Below are 20,785 nucleotides of genomic sequence, written 5' to 3'. Positions count from 1 at the left end.
CATTACAAACTAACAATTGAAACTTAAAGGAACATGCAATATGAGGAATATAATTGAAATACGGCTGCTGCTTGACCTGATCATTGTGCATTGTAAGTTGTAAAAAACTAACAACTACCATTAGTTAATATTCAGTAGAATGTATGCATTCACACTTGCACATTTATATTTATATAATAATCTCAATCAATGTATTCATAACACGTGCAATAAAATATCTGATTGGTTTATATGACAATCGGAGTGTTTTGTTCACATGTGGTCTAGGGGCTACTCTCATTCTGGCTCAATTCCTCTTGATCGCTTAGTTTTCCCCTTTCACAATCTCTAAATAGCAAGCGTGATTCTGGCTCAATTCTTGATCGCTGCTCCTTTCTATGTATTTGTACCACCTAGTTACCTTATACCTCTCTCTCCAATCATAGCTTATTTAGTTTGCGTTACGACATCAAATAGTTGGTCGTGTTTTCTCTGTCGGCACAAGTATCTTCCTACGTCTATTGACATATCCTCTGGTTGTTACACATCTTCACTTGAACTCTTTGTGTTTGTTTTTTTTTTCTCTGGGTATGGTTGATTTTCCCCAGTTTTTCGGGTAAGTTTGGAGTATTTTTCGCTGGTTTTGTCAAAATTTTGGTTTTTGTTTGACCGGGTCAAAGTGTCGTAGACGACGCCTTGTCAACATGGCGCCAAGATCTGGCAACGCTCCGGCTGTCCGGCAACATTGTCGTAGACGTCGAGAGCGTGTCCCTGCGTGTAGCAGTACATTAGCGACACACTAGAGCATGTTTTGTACTGGTTTCTGGATCTAATCGGGAACTAAGAACATGCAGATCGAAAGCTTGCGACGGGCACGGCATGTCTCGGCGTACCTCCCGCGTTTATCACGACCACGCGCGGCGCCACCGAGATCTCCAGTGGAGGAGAAGCAGCGCAGCGAGGAGGCGAAGGGGGTGGTGGGTAGGTGAGGTGGCCAGCATCCATCATCACGTCGGATACGGACGGCGCGCGCGAGAGACCAACCAAGAAGAAAGCAAGCTCTCGCTTGTCCCGCGCCGCAAGGCTGGCAGTAGCCCCGCGGACAGCAAGGGATGGCCTTACCGTCGCGGCAACTGCCTGCCTGCTTGCTGTCTTGGTCGCTAGGCGATCGGGGGCAAGCTGGCCGGCCGGCGACGGCAAGGCCGTTGGTGTTCGTTGCAAAACGGGTCGTTTCGTTGGGCGCGGCTGCAAGGAAGGAAGCCATATTACGCGATGCTGCTTGTCACTTGAAGGGGAAATCCATTCAAGACCGGTGGCACGGCTCCCTCAAATCCGTATCGACACCGCAGAAACGCACCGCTGCAGCTGTCATCATGTATACGGCATGAAACATTTGGAAGGGACGCAACCAAAGAGTGTTCGACGCTGCATCCCTGCCTCCACTTCAAGCCTTCAGCTTCGTCAAAAGAAGAAATCTCGCTAAATACGCTGATCATAGAGTCTATGTAATCACAACTCATGGAACCATGGATCTCTGCTTCTACTTAAATGAAAGAGCAGCGCTTCTGCTCATGGTTTTTTGGGGAAAAAACTTACAAGTTGTAAGATGTCTCCACGGATAAGAGTCGGGAGATGGAGCTTACAGAGCATGTGTGTGAACTTCCTACACAGACTGCCTGCGACTCCAGATAATCTGTTCTAAGCCGTCAGGCATATGCTGCATATCTAGGAAACAAAGCACGGATAGAAATTTGTTTAGCCCAAGTTAAAATTATGGCAAACCTATCTACAGGTTTGCCGAGACTTAAAATTTCGGCAACACTTTTCCGGCAATAAAATGGAAGCCACAAACACAGAGATAGATATATATAGATAACAGTATCAAATATCCTAATAAAAGAGTAACATGTTTCTAACCTATACGAACGCCATGACAAAACACTCATACAGCAAAACAACTCAAAGTTGTAAAATTGTCATCCAGATAAACAAAAGATAGAGATGACCATACAAAAGTCGTTATGTTACCCATCCTACATGATCATCATCACTTCATGGTGCACCTAAAAAGATAGTAATGATGAGATTCGAAAATCTCAGCAAGTGAATTGCTTTAACAATCAATTTAGCTACAGTAAATTAGATATTTATCTTTAACAAAGACAAGAAGCTGAATATGTTAACATTGTCTTAAAAAAACTAACTAATTAAGCATGACAATAAGTCATAGCAACATGTTATCATCCACTAGCTTGCCTCAACATAGCAACAACATCTAAGACAATATAAAAGACTTCCTTGCAATATGAAGCACAATATTGATGCGATTATATAAAAGAACACCATATGAATATGTATGTATGCACATAACATGCTCTTTCTCATCCTCACTCCTTCTCGAGCAACGTAAGGGTGTACACCATACTCCTTAGGTAACATGCGACGTTGTAATGGTATGATCGCGAACGCTGCGGGACAAAAAATTTCATTGCATGAGATGCATATGTCATATGTCATACGTCATGCATAAATGAAAAATATAACTTTGAACATGTGTATGTACTTCAAGAATTGCATACGATGACAATGAACAACTGCAAAGCGACATAACCCGCTTCCTCTATCTCATAATCCGAGAAATCATCAAATCTTCAGAAGGAATAAAGTAAGTAACATGCTCACATTTAATTTAATAGATTATTAGAAAGTGCGGGAATTAAAAGATGGAGGTAACCAAATAACAAGTTAAAACATATCATGTCCACTACATTCACTTATCTTCACCGATGATGAAGACGGGCACTATTTATGTCTCAAAGCAGCACCACCTGAACAAGTGCATAATTAGCACCAAAAATACCACAACAACATAAGCAAAAGAAGGCACACACTCTTACGCCTGAAATCCCGCATACAAGACATCACCGAAATCTATAGAAAAGCACCTACCACATTGCTTGCATGATGTTGAGTGGGAATTTCCTCTAACTAAGTCAAAGACGGAACAAAAACATCACGTGGACTAACTCTTGCCAGACAACACCACCACTTTATCACCTTATCAATTACTCATAAACCGCTTGACCAAAGAGAACAAGACTAATGCCATCGAAAAGACTAATGCCATTGAAAAGATATCGACGAGAACTACAACTTTCATTTTAACCTTAAGATCGAATTTGACACCTATTACCCTCAGCTTTCAATTTTTGTTATTGCACGCAAAGCTGATTGACCAAATCCCAAACCTCAGGACTAAAACTTTCATATAATTTAATCTACGATCATCTAGGGACTACACAGGGACTACCCTTGACACATGGATCATGATTTGGCGATAAATTTGGTGAAAGCCCTAAAGGTTTTCTTCTCTTTCCTTCTTCTCTTCTCTTCTTTTCTTCTTCTTCCTTGCTCCCCCTCCCCCCTCACTACTCCTTGGCTCCTCCATGCTTCTTGGCCTCGGCTTCCCCCGACCTTGGCAGGTCGATAGTGCACCGGCGGGTGGCCAGGAATGGCGTGACACAGCGGTGGCGGCCAACGGCGCCGGCGGACAAGTGGGTGTAGTGGCAGCAACAACTAGGGTTTGGGCAGTTAAGTAGTGTTAGGGTGGTGACCAATCCCATCCCGATTTATTATTTTTTATTTTCTTTTTCATCCAATGGTCTAAATTTATTGGACTCACTACGGATTCACCAGGTGTACAAATGGAACGTTTAGATAGCAAAATGGAATCGTTTTGACAATAACTATGTATCTGTGGTCTCCAATCATCGATCCGAGCAACGGATCAAAAGGTCAAATTTTCCTCTCTCGTGAGTCTTGCAGTCAACGTCTTAATTTGTAAATATTCGGTATTACAGGAAGGTCTAAGATAGCATCCAAACTTCGATAAAATAAAGGATAACTAAGAACGTACATAAACAGAGCCAAATCCGTTGAACTCATCATAGCCGAATCAACACGATGATGGGATTATTCAGTTACATATTGAACAACGGATCAAATGCAATTTGCTAATCGGATTGGGAATGCCATCAGTTGCTAATTAATGACGTCACCATACAAGATCCTTATATGTGGGGCCCCAGTAACGAAAAATGTAATGTACCTCTCTGCCATATATTTCTCTTTTAAAAAAAAAATTGAAATGGTGGTAACTCCTCAGTGTATTTCCTTTTATTGTTGTGCCGTCTTTTTTTAAAAAAGTTTTCCTGCAAACCATTTTTGTTACATTATTGTTGAGAACATCGTCTTGAATACACCATCTCTAATAGAAACCGGAATATGCTTGACGGCCAACAAGTTTTTGATGGTTACTACAATGCCATCAAGGAAAATGGTAATTTTAATTGTCAGTTGTGGTGAAACTCTCGGGATAATCGTTGACGGTGACGGTTTTGCCCATCAGGGATATTCTCGTTTCCAGTAGAGTGAACAAATAAATAGATTGTTTGGACATGTAGCAGAAGTTGCTTCCGTAAATAGCGCAGCAACATCATGTCAGTAGCGGAATCTCCCTCGGTTAATAATACATTCTGAATGACCAAGTGAGAAAAACTTTGCTACGGAATCACATTGGAACCTTGTGTTCAATATAATATATGTTACGATGAAACATTTTCAGGACTAGTTCCATTCTGTTTTGCAGTGGATTCTTGGAGGCATTACTTGGATGAAAAATTTATTTCACATTACTGAGATGCACATACCCACATCTATTTGACATGCGATGACCTTAGAACACAAAGCTAAACAAAAAGAACAATGTGTTCCACAACAGTACTATATCTCCGAAAGAAGATTAATCGCAGAAGTGCGGGGTTGATAGAAGGCATCCAAAGGCACCTCCTTTGGCATAGTTAGGCCAGAGCCCTCTGTCATGTCCACAAGCTTCTCTTCCACTCTTTCCCAGTCGAAGCACTGGATCATAGTCCCAAGAGCAAGACCTACCATCTGCATGCCCAAGTTCTCTGCTGGGCATCGTCGTCTGCCCATACCAAATGGGATGAACATCTTACCTTCGCTCTTGTCATCCTCAAATCTATGAAAATAATGTGCAGAGTAAGATCATTGCTACCAAAATAAGTGTTTTGACAAACTATAGGTAGTAGAGAATAGTTCCATGCAGAGTACCTTTCTGGAATGAATTTTGTTGGATTATCCCATAGCTCAGGATCCCTGTGAATCACAAATGTATTTACAAGAAGAATCGTCTCCTTGGGAATATGAAACCCATTGACAGTGCAGTCAGTAGAGGATTCATGAGGAACAAGAAGAGGTGCTGGCGGATATAGACGAAATGTCTCCATGATGATGCACCGAAGGTATTGCAGCTTTGGGAGATCGGTCGCTTCTATTAGGCGTGCTGGTTGCCCTATGCATGCATCAATCTCATCCCGAGCTCTCGTCATCAAATTAGGGTTGTTTAGCAAGAGGGACATCGCCCACTCAATTGTATCAGCTGAAGTAGTTGTTCCAGCTTCAAGGGAGCTCTAAATAAAACATAGAAAGAAAGCTTGAATGTGTCTCTCTCTTTTTCCATTCATCGAAGGAAGGCTCATAGATATTTTAAAAAACTTCAAGAAACACACAAGGTGTAAGGCTGCAAAGATCAAAGAAAAGGGGAATTCTCTCCCCACGATTACATTTAAGGTAAACATAATTTCGTAAAATTTCAAAGACAGGTGAATAAAAACACCCAAAAAAATTTGTTGACTTCGAAAAACTAGAAGTCTTCAAAAATTTCACCACAAAGATTTTTAATATAATTTTTGAATTTCTGTTGTCCGAAAAGGAAAGCAACAATTAGCTAGTAGTTGCAACATTTGTGCTGGCACTCCCACACTGCAAAGTCTAATGCTTGCCATAAGGACATATTTGTATTTCTGATATTGACATGGTTGTGAGCATTGCGTTTCTTAAATCTAAATTTTTATATCCTAGGTTAAGATCCATTCACATATATTTCATGCTCGCCGACAAAACTAATTTTGAGGTTTTTGTCAATATTTCAATCCCTCCCTTTCAAAATGCTAGGGAGAGACTTAATAATAAATTTTATTATAACATAGTGGTATTAGGCGACTTCATTACAACACACATGTATGTAGCATATTTTTAATGTGGGTGTGTGGGTGTGTGGGAGGGGCATGGTTATAATGAAGTGGATGGGTGTCTACATGTGTACTCCACTCGTAGCCTACTAATAGATAATTGGGTTTTGATAACAGTAACCAAAGGAAATCTAAAAGAGTCATCCAAATTTGACTTTGATACCAAGCGTGATTCATGCCTAGTGTTGGGGTTCACCAAGAGTGACCTTATATTTGCTTGGCTTGTGGTAAATCAACAATGGTGACGGTGATGGTGGTACTGTTAGCTTTGGGACCAGCGACGGATCTTTAAGGGGAGGAGCTTAAGCCCCCTGACTATCACTCCCCTATAGTCCCCTCCCCCCTCCATTTTTGAGGATGAGAAGAAGAGGGATATAAGGTGAGGAAGGAGGGGGAGAAGATCAGTCTCTCCCCATGACTTGTTGCGTCCGTCACGATCAGAGACCAGAGGTTGACCATGAGTACGGTAAGCAAGCAGAAGCTTGACAAAAGTGAAGTAACAATGAATGAGGTTGCTGGGGGCAAAGCCACCGGAGATTGGGAAAAAGTTGGCGTTGCAGCATGGGAGAGTGACTAGGAAATGCAAGAGTAGGGAAAGCGAACAAGCCCAAAATGGCAGCCCTGCAGCAGCGTTCGCATAGGTAGAGAGCTAGGGTGAGGGATTTGGGAGATATTGGAAAATGGGTTTAGATCCATAAACCATAAATCTTATGATTTTAAGTGACAGATAACCATGTGCGTTAGACATAAGCAGTTCCATGTGGATAATCAAACAAGCTAAGACTTGAATTTTCTATAGAAGATTCCTCACAAAAAATGTTTTCTTTTAGAAGGTGACTATACTCACGATGCACAAAGAGCGGATGAGCTGGTCCGGGCAGGCCTCGGGATCCTTTTTCTGCAGCGCCAGCAGCATCCCTATCATGGTCCTCCTCTCCGGCGCGCCCTTCTCCATCTCCTTCCTCTGATCCTCGATCAGGCCCTGCAAGAACCTCGTCCGGCTCTCCCGCAGCTGCCACAGCCGCCGCCCCACCCCACCCATGTCCAGCCACCGCACCGGCGCTGGCAAGAAGTCCCACACCGTCGACGCGCCGCTCAGCGCCATCGTCTCCTCCACCATCGCCCTGAACCACCGGGCCTCCTCGCTCACCTCCGTTGTCTCCTCCTCCCCATCGCTAGCACGACACAGCATACAAATGCATGATGCATCGGGTGATCGAGACGAAGTAAATGTATGCATATCGATGGATCTTACGCGGCGATGTAGTATGTCCTCGCGCACATCATGCCCATCATGGCGTTCATGAGGAGCTCGAACAGCCGCGACTTGAGCTCCACCCGCGCGCGGCCCCCTGGGGCTCCGCGGGCCGTGCGGTAGAGGTGCCGCGCCATGGACCGCGCCTCGCGCGCGTGGACGTCGGCGAACTGCTGCACTCGGAGCGCGGAGAGGATCTCGGTGACGGCGATGCGGCGGACGTGGCGCCAGTAGGGCCCGTAGTTGGCGGTGCCCATGGTGGTCCAGTCGTAGGAGAGGATCCTGCCGGACGGCAGCCGCGGCCGGTTGGCGAACGCGACATCGCGCGCGCCGAGGCACTCCTCGGCGGCGGGGGCGGAGGACACGACGACGACGCGGCGGGAGCCGAACCGGAGCCTGAAGACGGCGCCGTGGCGGGCGGCGAGGCTCGCGAGGGTGCGGTGAAGGGGCTTCTTGAAGAGGTGCAGGTGGCCGACGACGGGGAGAGCGATGGGCCCTGGCGGGGGCGGCGGGTTTCGGCGAGTCCCACGTCCAACGGCTTGCGCCAGCGTCAGCAGGGGCAGGAGTACGAGGAGAGTGATGGCGACGATGCTGATCAAGGTATCCATGGTGGACTCACACTACTCTGAGTGAGTCTGAGAGGAAACTAAGATCCATGGATCTGCTGCTTTTTTCTTGATCGGGATTCTCTGCAGTTGCCACAGAGAGAGCTACAGTAAAGTATATTATGATACTTCAGATAACCTGTTGATTTCGAGTAGATGGATAGGATAAACTGCTACATTGCTGCTACAGTCATAATTACAAAGAACTGTAGCATTAAACTCATATTATTATTTAAATAATGATCCTCTGTATTAATCGTCATTAATGCAGAGGATCAGTGTATTTTCCATGTGTGCTTGGTGGCATGGTTGTTGTGCAGCACCTATACTCATTTATTATGCAGAAGTCGATGGATCGAGCACTCGAACTCCAGGACTGACGCCCGACACCAATGGAGCCAAAATAAACTCTGAATCCATGTCAATGTCATAAATTTGGAGTTGTCGTCGAACGTCTTATGAAAAAAAAATGGAGTTGTCCAACTAAATAGCGAAAAGAATTTAAAATATCTGAACCGAAAATAATTTATTATGCCTGTTCTCCAACATTTTTGCACACTAGTAAGCTGCACGTGCTCTGCACGTGAAGGCTTAATGTTAGCATTATATTTGATTGTATGAGCAAATGTTTTGGTCCAAATGAAAAATGGAGAATTGATCTACCATATGTTATTTGAGTTGTGGGGCACTTTATATATAGAAACAAAACACAGGTCGTATTCAGTTTTCTCGTCGTATTGACATCAATATTATCAACACAAGCTAAATCAGTTTCATGTAGGTTGTAGACTTACCCTTTCAGGTCAATAGATGGTATCTCATCTTTTGATGCCACCTTCTTTTCTGAAGAGCCTAAAAATCACAAATTGGTGAACATGGTAAACTCTAAAGAAATCGCAGCAAGAAATACACAAAAACAGAACATATGGGAAGTGGAACATGTCAGACCTTCAGATAATTCTGGTCTGTATCGGGTTGTTCTGTATTTCTGAAAAAAAACAAGTTAACTCAAAATCAGATAGAGAATGATTTTTTTTCTATTTCAATAATTTCGAGCAATACAGCAAAATAACAGACCTGGAGATGACTTTTTACATGATAAATGGTTAAATTATCTGCCTTCATTAGCTTCAGCACACCCATAGGAGTTGCTTCTGCAATAATTAAGAAAAATGTCAAAATGAATAGGTTCAATCATGGGAGGAAAAAGTTGTATCCGAGCACGCACTTTCACTACCACCGAGTTGATTGACAGCATCCACAATGCGCTCGTGAAGCTCAGGAGTCCATCTCATGCGTGGCTTGGCAGTATTGGAGCCGGTACTTGGTGAGGATGCCGCAGCTGCCAAAGGTTGTCCAGATTGAGTCGAAACTGTTTGTTGGGTAGCTGACTGGTGAACTGAGATAGATAATTGCGCAGGTGGTCCAACCTATGTGAAGCATCAACAAAGCAACACTCAGTCCCATGATTAAAACATATTGAGCTGAACAAATCCGCATAAAGTTTGTAAACAAAGAGCATGGTGCAGTTAAGGATAGCAACAAAAAAGTGACCCTGCCAAGACAAGATTGATTTTTACCTTACCTGGAAATTGAATGTATTTTTTTTAGATGGAAATTGAATGTTGCACAAAAAGAGGTAAGCTTGTCCCTCATTTCAACTTCAAAACTAATTTGAGAGAAACACTGAGCTCAACCAAGTTTGACATGGATAAGTTCATAAATTGTGTTTGTTAAAACTGAACCGTAAGGCAGCAAATAGTCGAAGCCAATTCAAGCAAAGCAACTTGGCCATATTGGTGTTGCCGTTTGCAACAACAACAAAACATTTTAGTTCCAAGCAAGTTGGAGTAGCCTAGAGATGAAACCCAACAAAGAGGATATAGAAAGTAAAAAGGTAGTAGTAATAATAAAATAGTAAAAGGAGATTGATAGCCTAGGTCATGTTTCGGGCACGTGGGTTGCTGATTTCCACACGCTCCTATCCAGGGATAATGCCATTTGCAAACACAAATAATTAAGTTCAGCAAACCTGGAGCCTGCTTAAATTTTCCTCAAGTGAAACTCCGAGACGTGAGCTTAGACAAAAGTGAAGCTAAAGTCAGTAGTGAAACTCGAAGCCTGGTTGGGATAGTTTGAGATTTATTGACAACTCTAGATGCAGCTTAGTCATCATGTGTGTTGCTTGTTATATGAAACTGAGAAAAATATCAGGTAACACATGATGCATCATCTCATCCTGTGATGCATAATCAAGCATTCGAGAACTGTCTAGATGTCAAACAACAACTTAGCTGTAAGGATGCCTTGTTGAAAACTTTTTGTTTAGTCAGAGTCTAGTAGGGAATGGTTAAAGTAGGAAAAAAATGCAGATACTGTATGGCTTGCATGTCACTTCTAAGAAACGTAAAATATATGATGTGAACCACTATCTTTAATGGGAAAGCATCAGTGAAAAGAGGAAGCTTTTTATGACTTCCATATACACAAGCAAACATGACGAATAATAAGTTTGCAAAATACATTTTATGGAAAATAATAGGTCTTTTAGAAAATTAACAATGTAGTCACAGACTTGTTGATTCATCATCAACCAGCTGACAAAGAAGACTACACAATGAACTATTGTACAGTTAGGAAATAATTAACGCAAATGGGAGTTCACATTTCAAAGAAGAGCATCAATTACTTCTCGAGCCACTCACCAAATATGGCAGAATCAAGCAGCATACTGTTGGATTTCAGTAGAAGCTTGGTTATCAGCAATGTCCTTCCAATCATCATTCATAAAATCAATCCACCATTCACTTTGCTTAGTAAGATCATCTGATCTGAAGCTCCAATAGAAGTGCTCCCAGTTAAATTGATCCCACCAGGGACATCTCCAGAGTATCCGGGCATGCTATCAACTGGATCAGGGCACCAGGCTGATCCGACATCTCTTGGAAAATCGGTTAGGGAAGGTTCAAAGCCTCCATATTGTGATCCGTAATTCAGCGCTGAAGAGCTTGCAGTACTTGGTGCTTGAGAATTATAAGGATTGGCGCTCGAGCATTGCTCAGGGTTAGCCGGAGGCGAACACAAAGGCCCAACAGATCCAGTACTGGAGTGAAAAGATAGGAGCAACAGTAGTCTGATGAGGTGGTAGTGGGGCGCTCCTCGACTCTCTCTCCATCAAAACATTCTGCGCATCAGGAAGCCTTGGGAAGCTTTCATCCAGAGATGCTGGTATTGTAGGCAGAGATGCTGGCACAGTTACAGGAACTCCAGAACTGCAGAGGCGGTTTGTGGTTAATCTCTCCATCTATAAATGCGCACAAACTTCGGTTACCACTGACACAATGATCCAGCTCCTCCTCACCTAGGATCAACGCATCTGAAATGGAAAAGAGATCTTTGTTTATCATGACAAAGAAATCTTTGACCATAAATTGAAGCATAAATTGAGCAGGAAACTGAAAAATCCTCCTTTGAGGAACTCTCATGTCTAGTAAAAATGTAAAGTGGAGTAAATTGCACGTGGCACCATCCAAATTGACTTCACAGAACACCAGTTCTTATGTGCCAGTGCGCAGGGGAAGAGCACGACCATGCCGGCGGTCAAGGATACGGCCGATTTACTCAGCGAAAATTGCGATTCTTCCTTACAACTCTACAAAATACAAGCCTAATAGTATATCCACTTTCCTCAGAAATATACCCTCCATCAAAACTGAATCGCACGTCGTGCAAATCCTCCTACGCAAAAAAAAATGTTCAAAACGCTAGGCATATGAATCCAACCAATCAGTCGGTAATGACAGGACCACCTAATCGACAAGTCCACAAATTCCACTGCCCCCACGAGCCCATAGTCCCTGCGAAGAACTCGCGCCTCATACCAATCCATCCTGCAATCTTAGACTAATCATACCACAGCTCCCGGAACAGCCGAACTGCGCCACCGCCCTAATCGTAATACAAAATTCGACTCCCCGGAACAGCCGAAGCAATCCAACCAGACGGAACCCAACCGGACCGAACACAATCGAATCCTGAGGCCTGAGCCTACCCGAGCGAGGAGGAGACGGGTAGCCCGAATCTCAGGTGGAGAGAGTGAGAGAGACGCCTTACCTCACCGCCGCTGACGCGTCGCGTCGCGAGACCGGCGGGTCGAGACGGAGGAGGAGCAGGCGGGCGAGGAGGAGGTCGGGGCGGCTCGGCGGCGCTCAGCTGCTGCTCCGGCGTGGGTATCCGACGGTTGTTTCTTCTCCGTGGAGAGATCCGACGGTTCTTCTCCGCTGGATTCGCTCGTGTGCTGGCCGTCGGATCTAGTCTCTCTGCGTATCCTGGCCGTTCTTAGTTGCTTTATAGTAGTAGAGAAATGCATGAATACTTAAAATACTTAAGCACATGAACACAATCCATATACGATTAAAGGATCCTACCCACATCGCTTCCGGTAATGCCAACATAGCACGTCTTAGTAAATGGGAGAAAAAATTGAGATACTTCAACAAAATATCAGAGGGGTTCAACGGCAAATTGCAGCTCAGAGCTGGTGCATGGCGCCCAATTCCTTGAAACTCCCCGTCCTCTCCTCGAAGCAATAACGAGAGACTGAAGACAACAATAGAAATCAAGGAATGCCAATTCCTCAGTTACATACATTTGAACAGCAGATCAAATGCAAACAGCTCAATGGAATAGATGCATTAGTAGTTGCTACTTAATAATGTCACTGTAATCACTTCCTTGCAATTGTTGTATTTATGCAATAAAAAGTTCAGGCAGTCTCCTTAAAAAAAATGATGTCACTGCACTAACTTAAAAGTTTACAAGAAACCTGGCAAAGTCATGGGGTTCATGCTAGTCGCGTTTCAACTTTCCGAATTTCAAATACCAGCTTTCTCCACAACGAGATGACGAAGTTTTCTGTACGATCATCCAAAAAGGATTCAAGGAGTTCCATCATTCTAGGTGCCATGACATGTTCTTTGGTCGATGAAATAACATAATCCACAAAATTCTGTAAATTCCTCACCAAAATATTCAATGGTCTTCTTTGAAACAAAAGGCCTCATTCTCTTATGCAATTTATACTGTAGAAGAAAGGGTGAGAGCAGTGCAATGTAGTTAATATAGCACAATCGATTAGGCAAAAATTGGACAGTTCTCTTTGCACCTACTAAAATGAAACATGGTCTTTTAAGTGCGGATTTTTTATTAAAAAATAAAAACGTGGATAATTCAATCTCACCTTATCGTAAATTTTCCAATTAACATCATATGCAAATAGTTGGTCCTTTGTTTTAGGGACCGTTCCAAGCAATTTTTTTTTTCAGCCATAGCTTTCTTTTCCTGACTTGAGTGCACTTTGCCTTTCTTTCTCCTGAACATTGATCTCTTTCATTTTCTCACTAAGCGCTGGAAGACCACATCTATCATTTAGTTCTCTCTCTCCTCCATCCTTCTATTGAGACTTCTCTTCGTTAACTTTAATTATGCCTTTAGCAAACTGAGATGTTGCCGTGAATTTGGGTGTTTTAGTAGAAGAATTGCCCTGCAAATTGTGTAATTCCTCAGCAGAATAACTAACAAGGTCACTACTCCTCTGCCTTCTTTTCAATCCTTTACTAGCACTACTAGGTGATTGTTGAAACTGTTAGAGTTGATGGACTTGATAATTTATTCTTTATCCTCTCTTCATTCATAATATATATCTTCACCCTAGCATCCCTATCAGCGTCAAAATCTTCTATGGCCTTCTTTTCACCATGGTTGTCAAGGTATTCTTTGGTCGCTTGATTGATAGTGAGCTAATAGTATTCACAATATAATAGAAAGAATTACAATTGAAAGCTTGACAAAGAATAAAATATATCACATCTGAACTTGCAAACAGAGCTAGGCATTCTTAGGTTCATGACTCATACGGTGCTCTTAGCCCATCCGCTTTGTAAAATAACAGACACAAATTCTCAAGGTTACCACCTCTTTGTGCAAAAATATAAAGCAAATAATAATGCTAAAGTACACAATAAAAATTTCAAGGTCACAGAGATGCTCACAAACTGAAGTATAAAATTAACTTCAAGTAACATTTGCCAGCTACCTAGTAGAGGTTGTAGATCACAAGACACAAGCTTTTACCATTTTTTGTAAAAAAAAAATCACCTAAATTGATCACAACTTGAGTCCTTCGGGTTTTTGTAAGGTTAAGGTCCTTAAGTTTCAATAATAATATATTAATAAACGATCCACATCAAATTTATGAGGCTCGTGTATTAAATATGAGAAAAAATAATAAAATACCATAAGTTTTAGACAATCTTTCAAAATATAATATGCTCAATATGGTACATGATTTTAAAAATATAATAAGGCACAGCTATGGACAAATAGAGAATTTAAGTGGATACTAAACAATATCGAGAAGTAATAACACATTTTTCAAACTCATGCACATAATGCATACACAAATCTACAAAGATGTACCGACCACACAAATTATTGATAATGTATTAACATGATTTCTCTAAGTAAGGTAGTCTTATTTATACTTAATGCAACAAACATTGAAAGGTGTGATTGGTTGGGTGTCCAGCCCTTAGTTAGATTGGGGTGCTGAGCCAGGCTGGCCACAACCTGGTGTTACACATGCAACATGTTTGGTTGGCAGGTTTAGGTGGGGTGGGTTGTCTGAAGTTTGTGTTTGGTTGGATAGTTTGTGGGTTGGGTTGTCATGGAGAGGAGTGTGGGATGTTATTTGGTTGGTTGTATATCTGTTGAATATGGTTTGTGGATTGGTTATATATCCATTGGATATGCTAAACTTGTTTTAAAAATAGTATGGTTATCCCAAGTCTGTGATGTGAATTTTTTTTTTTTTTGCAAAACTTAATATTATCACATCATCATGATAAATTGAAATTCAAATCCCAACACACAAATAGCTTGTCACAGCTATCCAAGTTACAATATAACATAACTTGTCTAGAGTGCCTTTCATATTATAACATTAATTAATACATTCATTTGTGCAACAAGATTCCTTTCAAGAAATGATTTTAGTTGGAACAACAGTGGAAGGTGGCTGTATCATCTAATTTCATAGCTACCAACATCAAATACAACCTCCCTAAAGTAACTATTTATTGTTTCAATTGACTTTCTAAAGGTCAATGTTAACATTTACCTTAAAATAGAGATAGAGTCCTAGTTGGATACGTCCAAAAAGCACATATAAATATGGGTCACCCTTTTACCATGTAACATGTACTAACATAATAGAAATTTGTTACCTCCGCATTGAAGGGTTTTTCCACGTTAAATCTTATGCCTCCCATGTCCATAAATCCAACAATCAATTTGATACATCTAAACCTTTGGTTATACCTAACAATGTGGAGGAACATTGACACTTGATCCTCAATTGTGTTATGAATACTATCACATAATAGTTGACTACTACGAAACAGATCATACAACTGGAAAAAAGAAGCCTTTCTCAACCTAAGTAGCTCGACACACTGATGAAAAACATGTTAGCTTATCTTTCTTGGTCTCTTTCAAGCATAGGTTTGTAGGTCACAACAAGGCGAGCATTTAAATGACACCTCAACTCATGAACATCCAAAGCAGAAATGACAACCATGAGAGATGCAGACCTCACAACCAGTCGACGACACCTAGTAGCAACATCCATTTTTAAAGCAAGTTGAACGCATAAATATTAGTGAAATCGAAGGATGTGACGTAATTGTACTATGAGAGTTGCTGGAACTCATATGAAAAACCAATTGAACAATGACACATCAGCGATGCTCAAAAGGATGTGCCTCCCAGTGCTATTATTATATAGCATCATCGACCATGAACTAAACTAAAAAAATATAGAATACTTTCATCATATAGTGAGTGTATTCATGTACACAGAAGGTGCAGATCTGAAAGTAGGGTATAACAAAGCTAAAACAAGCAAATATACACTAGTTAATATGACATTTTAAGGCTACAATTAGTGTTCATCCATCAAACTTAGGGAAAGAATCAAACAAATACACGAGTAACTATTTGAGGTGCCACCATCCGAAGGTAGGCACAACCACACATAAACAAAGAGCTAAAACAGTAGATCTAAGCATGCACTTATACACTACTAACAATTCAAATAATCATCAACCTGATCTAAGCACAACTGCACATAAAACAAGGATCTAAGCACAACCACAAGTACCAAGCAGATCTAAGCATGCACATCCATACAGAAGAAACTGAAACATAACATGCTAAGATGAGGAGATGAGGAGAAGCAACACAAGAGATGATGAGTAGGAGGAAGGTACCAATTAGGTGCGCCAGATCTACTAGGTCGAGGTGAGGATGAGCCCAGTGGATGCGCACCGAATGAGAGAAGGGCCCTCCGGCAAGCACTACTTGGAGAGGGCTGGATCTGCGCACAAGGTGGAAGAGAATAGTGAGGCCGGGTCTGAGGCAACACAAATGAGGAAGAGTGGTAACCTTAATGCACAAAAGGGCGGACAGTGGAATGCTAGTTGCATGAGTTGGGACACCTGTGAGGGCTTAGGTTGCATGATTGGAGCCAGGTCGCTAAGAACACAAATTTCTGGTATTTCAATCTAGCCTGACTTGGAGGTATCTTTTACATGAGTTGGGCCTTGCTAGAAAGGTTAGTCTGGTAGCCAAACACTGGGAGATTGAATCTGAGGAGTCTGGTTGGGGGTTTGGCCACCCAACCAGTGACACCCTAAGTGTTGAGGGTACATACTGCCAACTCTTGCCAATCAAGAGTCACTTTATTGAGCAACCGCATTGCACGAAGATTACCTTCAGCAGCTTCAAATTCACAAAAGCTTATTAAATGAATTTTTGCTCTCCTTTTAACTTTTTACAGGTCCACATATGTGTAGAAGATTAGCAAAAGAGAATTACATAAACATTATAAGCACAACTAGTCATGCCATTGCTTTCTCATTCAAAAAAATGCATGCCATTCCTTCTAAGTAAAAAAAAATACTTGTCATTCTAGACTCTTCTTGTTAACAAATGTATGTTTTTCTTCATCAATGACTATGTCTCACAAGCTTTCTTTTTGTACTTCTTCTTTTACTAGTTTATTCTAACCATAGAAAATATTTATACATAGTTGTGCATACTTCGTAGAGTTAGTAAGGTTAGAATTGTCGGTTTGAGCACTATTTAGTTCTTGTGCTAGGGTCTAAGTTGTATCCTTACATAAGGAGTATAAGTTATAAGTTAATAGAGGCAAAAGTCACAATACCTAAAGAGGAAAAAGAAGGAAATCAATGTCGACTATTGCTGAATATTGCTAATGTATACTAAATTGTGGTTTATTAGCTGGATAAACAATTTTACTGTGTGTTGTGGGTCATGGGCCATGGATTGCACGAATCTCAAGTCTCAATTGAGGTCCGAAAACACCAATAGGAGGCACAAGGCCTAAAGGGGGCCATGGATTGAACAATAGAATATGATGTGGTGTATCTAGGATCTCTTGCAACAAAATACTTTTTCTATATTCATAATTCTTCATATTTAGAAATAATGAATAATACATCCTTAAGAAAAAAGGAACTTATTATCAGCTATAGGAACAACAATACAAATACAAAAGATTAATATAAGGACATGCAACAGACATGCGAGAATTGCATTCCAAAATAGTGTGAGCATAGTTAGACTAAATGACAATTCTACACGTAAACTTGTCCTTACTAGTAGTATTCTTTGGATGAATCAATGCATTTGTAGTGGTTATTTGCAAAATCAAGAGATAATGAATCATTACAATACAACGCCAAATATAAAAGATACATCACAAAATGTGTCCACTATCAATACAAATAGTGTATAGAATCTTCACTAATTTACACATGAAATGATCTAGAAGTGTGTAAGCTATTAGACTAATCCAAAATTAAAGTTGTCTGAAGCTCCATACATCTTTAGTTAATAAAGTCAAACAATCAACATATCAAACACATGAGCTTGTGGCATCATAACAAACACATCAAAGTTGTATGAGATTGTTAGAGATTCTAAAAAAAAACATGATCCTGCCTTTCGCAGAGGTTATTGGATAACACAACAAAGATTACATCGATAAGTCAATATGAAGAAAATTGTACCCAACCACCCAACTTCTCTAAACCGTATGACTAGAAAATGCATTGACACATCCAACTCTTACTCTGAAGGCACATGAAACCCACCTCCGAACACATAATCCCCTTTGTGTTTCCCAGTTCAATCGTAACTCGAAAACCATAAATAAACCACATCAGCATTTTATGGCTTTGCATGAAAAGAAGGATGTGGAAATCATATGGCGAGGGAGTAGAGCAAGCGTTGGGCAAAATGTTAGATTCATTGATCAAAGGCTAATCAAACAGAGAAAATGAATAATCTTCTTTGTGTCTAGATCTTGTAAACTAGCATACTCCCTAGGACTATACACTCTTTGCTATGCATCGACTCTGGTGGCTATGGATTTGGATGAAACAAAATCTAGGGTTAAGACTATCTAGGTAATTTATTTTGAGAAACTAGGTAGATATGTTTGGGGAAGTGTTCGGCTACAACTCACCCCCTATGATGCCAACCGAATTGTCTGTAGGTGTCGCTGTCGTAGGTATGTTCTGGCAAAATCTTTGTTATGCACGATACTGGCCTTGTTTAAGCCTTCGCTTTAGCCTTCTCCTTGAGAAGAAAACTCGACTAACTTCGTTGGTTAATCCATCCTCGTTGTCATCTCTGAGATAACCGTCACCAATGTTGTATGCTTCTCAAAGGGTTTCTATTGTAACAACATCTGTTGTAGGCTCCGACGTCGCCATGGATTAAGCTCGAAGCGACATGGGATTTGGGGTAAGTTGTTTTGAAAAAGGATGGTGGACCCACTTATGGATGGTTTTGTAGGGAGTAGAATGCTCATTTATAGGAGTAAATTAATGACACATGAGCTGATGTTTATCTCTCTAAGTAAATGTTAATGTGGCACTCACCATGACTACTATGATGGTTGCCACACACCAAACTGTATGCCAAAAGTGTGGTAGCCATAATTTGTTTTTGTAGAAATTGGGTATTACACTGGCGAATTTTGGCTACAAATTGTATATGTGACATATATGTTAGATGACTACGAAATTGTGTTATGCCATAACCAGTAGGTCCATAACTATATCCATATCCATGGACCAAACCCTAGTCATAAATGGTTAAATTTGCCTAACTTGAATGTGACAGAGTTTGGCAATCATCCGAATATGCTAGTGCAAGGTTTTGCTCTTGTTGCGTTCTCATCTAGAACTCCCCTTGAGCTTGCCATCAAGGGAGCACAATCTAAGTTCTAAGGTATCTTAATGGTGTTATGAAGAAAATGAGTCCCTGCAAGAAAAGAAAAAAGTAAAATGAAAAAAAAAACTGAGATACATCATGGTTTGTTTTTTCCTTTGATAAATTCTTTTAGATAGCTGAAAGTCTAACAAGGGAAAACAAAAATAGTTTAGAAATGGACAGAAACAAATGAAAATCAAAATGACCATATGGCGGGGTAGCGAAACATTCTCAATGATCCCTAGGCCTAGGCCAAAAAAGAATGAAACCGAAGAACCGAACCCAAACCACCAAAATTGTTTGTTTTTTCCGTGTTAGGTAGTCGGTTTGGTTTCTGTTTCAATGTTGTTCGGTGGTTAGTTCTCAGTTCAGTTGTCATGTGCCCAAAACCAAAGAACCTGAAGACCCAAAGTCTCTTCCCATACTCCCCCCCGATGGCCTGACGACCCACTCCCCCCCCCCCCCACTCGATGAACCCTAGCGCTAGTGACCCTGACTCCCTGAGCCGCTAGGCGCCAACCTTAGCTGCCCTAAAGCCCCGCCTAACCCTAGCGCCAGCCTGCCACGGCGCCGAGCCAGGTACCAGCCAGGTGCCCATCTGGCCACCCACCTATCCCTAGCGCCTAACCGCCCGCCTCTGGACTGCCGGACGCCGCCCGTCGATGTACACCTACATTGCCGGACGCCACCCGCTCGGTCCCTGTACCTAGCGACTGGACGTCAATTGCCAACACGCCGTCAAACCACCGGACATCGCTTGGTGCCCGCCCAGCAGAGAGCAGACGAGCACGACTGCACAACTTGTCGAGCTAGCCGGCGCCCGAGGCCCGAGCACGAGCAGACTAGGCGAGCTTTCTGGCAAGGACAGCAACGGCGGCGACAACCGAGCACTCCTCCAACGTATGTTCTTCCAATCTTTCCTCTGCTGATATGCTCTATTGCTTCTTGCTCTGTTTGTGTTTGTAAACGTGGAACTTTAGGCTTCTTGCTCTGTTGTTTCTTGCTTTGTAGATGGGGGAGAACGATGAAACACTTGCAAATCAAGATCGAGAGGTCGAGGTAGAGAGAGGCAATGGGGAGCCGCAGCCGCAATAGTAGCAATCTTTTGAAGCTCATCCTGGTAGGAATCTAAGTCCACAGATGGACATATGGTTAATGGGTAAGAGTACCACACTTCCATATTTCAGATTTGTCACAAATTGTTCATAGTTCATGCTGCATTGCTGTTCCAAAATAATGTTAGTCCTATGAGTCATGAGTACAAATAGGCTAGCCTGATGTCATCAGTGCAAACATGCTTCATCTCATGTATGTTAGTTTTTTGTCGCTGTTTGAATAACCATTTTATATAGGTTAGTGATCTATTCAATTGTTAAGTGGGTATATTCAGATGTTTTCTTTAAAACTAGGAGGCTGATTTACATCTGGAAGAAATTAAGATTATTTAGGTTGAAATTTTGGTAGCCATTGCT

General features: G+C 41.7%; 1 protein-coding gene and 1 pseudogene across 3 annotated transcripts; both read right to left on the bottom strand.

Annotated features, from left to right (window-relative positions):
* Positions 1 to 4,551: 4,551 nt before the first annotated feature.
* On the bottom strand, positions 4,552 to 10,795 carry LOC133902099 (cytochrome P450 81Q32-like). 3 transcript variants are annotated; one of them, XM_062343681.1, is made up of 9 exons: positions 10,658 to 10,795; positions 9,181 to 9,382; positions 9,030 to 9,103; positions 8,901 to 8,940; positions 8,747 to 8,804; positions 7,348 to 8,036; positions 6,940 to 7,267; positions 5,113 to 5,471; positions 4,552 to 5,020 (listed from the first exon to the last, which is right to left on the bottom strand). In XM_062343681.1, exons 6-9 carry the CDS (start codon positions 7,953 to 7,955, stop codon positions 4,762 to 4,764), a joined length of 1,554 nt encoding a protein of 517 aa, XP_062199665.1. In that variant the 5' UTR covers positions 7,956 to 8,036; positions 8,747 to 8,804; positions 8,901 to 8,940; positions 9,030 to 9,103; positions 9,181 to 9,382; positions 10,658 to 10,795; the 3' UTR covers positions 4,552 to 4,761. The 3 variants fall into 3 exon arrangements, with proteins under 3 accessions (XP_062199665.1, XP_062199664.1, XP_062199666.1); XM_062343680.1 differs by having other exon boundaries at positions 7,348 to 8,057; positions 8,747 to 8,795; XM_062343682.1 differs by having other exon boundaries at positions 8,747 to 8,795.
* LOC133902101 (protein PHOSPHATE STARVATION RESPONSE 2-like) lies at positions 10,672 to 12,310 on the bottom strand (annotated as a pseudogene).
* Positions 12,311 to 20,785: the final 8,475 nt, after the last annotated feature.

Source organism: Phragmites australis, chromosome 20, assembly GCF_958298935.1.
Source record: "Phragmites australis chromosome 20, lpPhrAust1.1, whole genome shotgun sequence".
Classification (NCBI taxonomy): domain Eukaryota; kingdom Viridiplantae; phylum Streptophyta; class Magnoliopsida; order Poales; family Poaceae; genus Phragmites; species Phragmites australis.
Note: the sequence above shows the minus strand (reverse complement) of the source record. Positions and strands in the feature narration are given on the sequence as shown.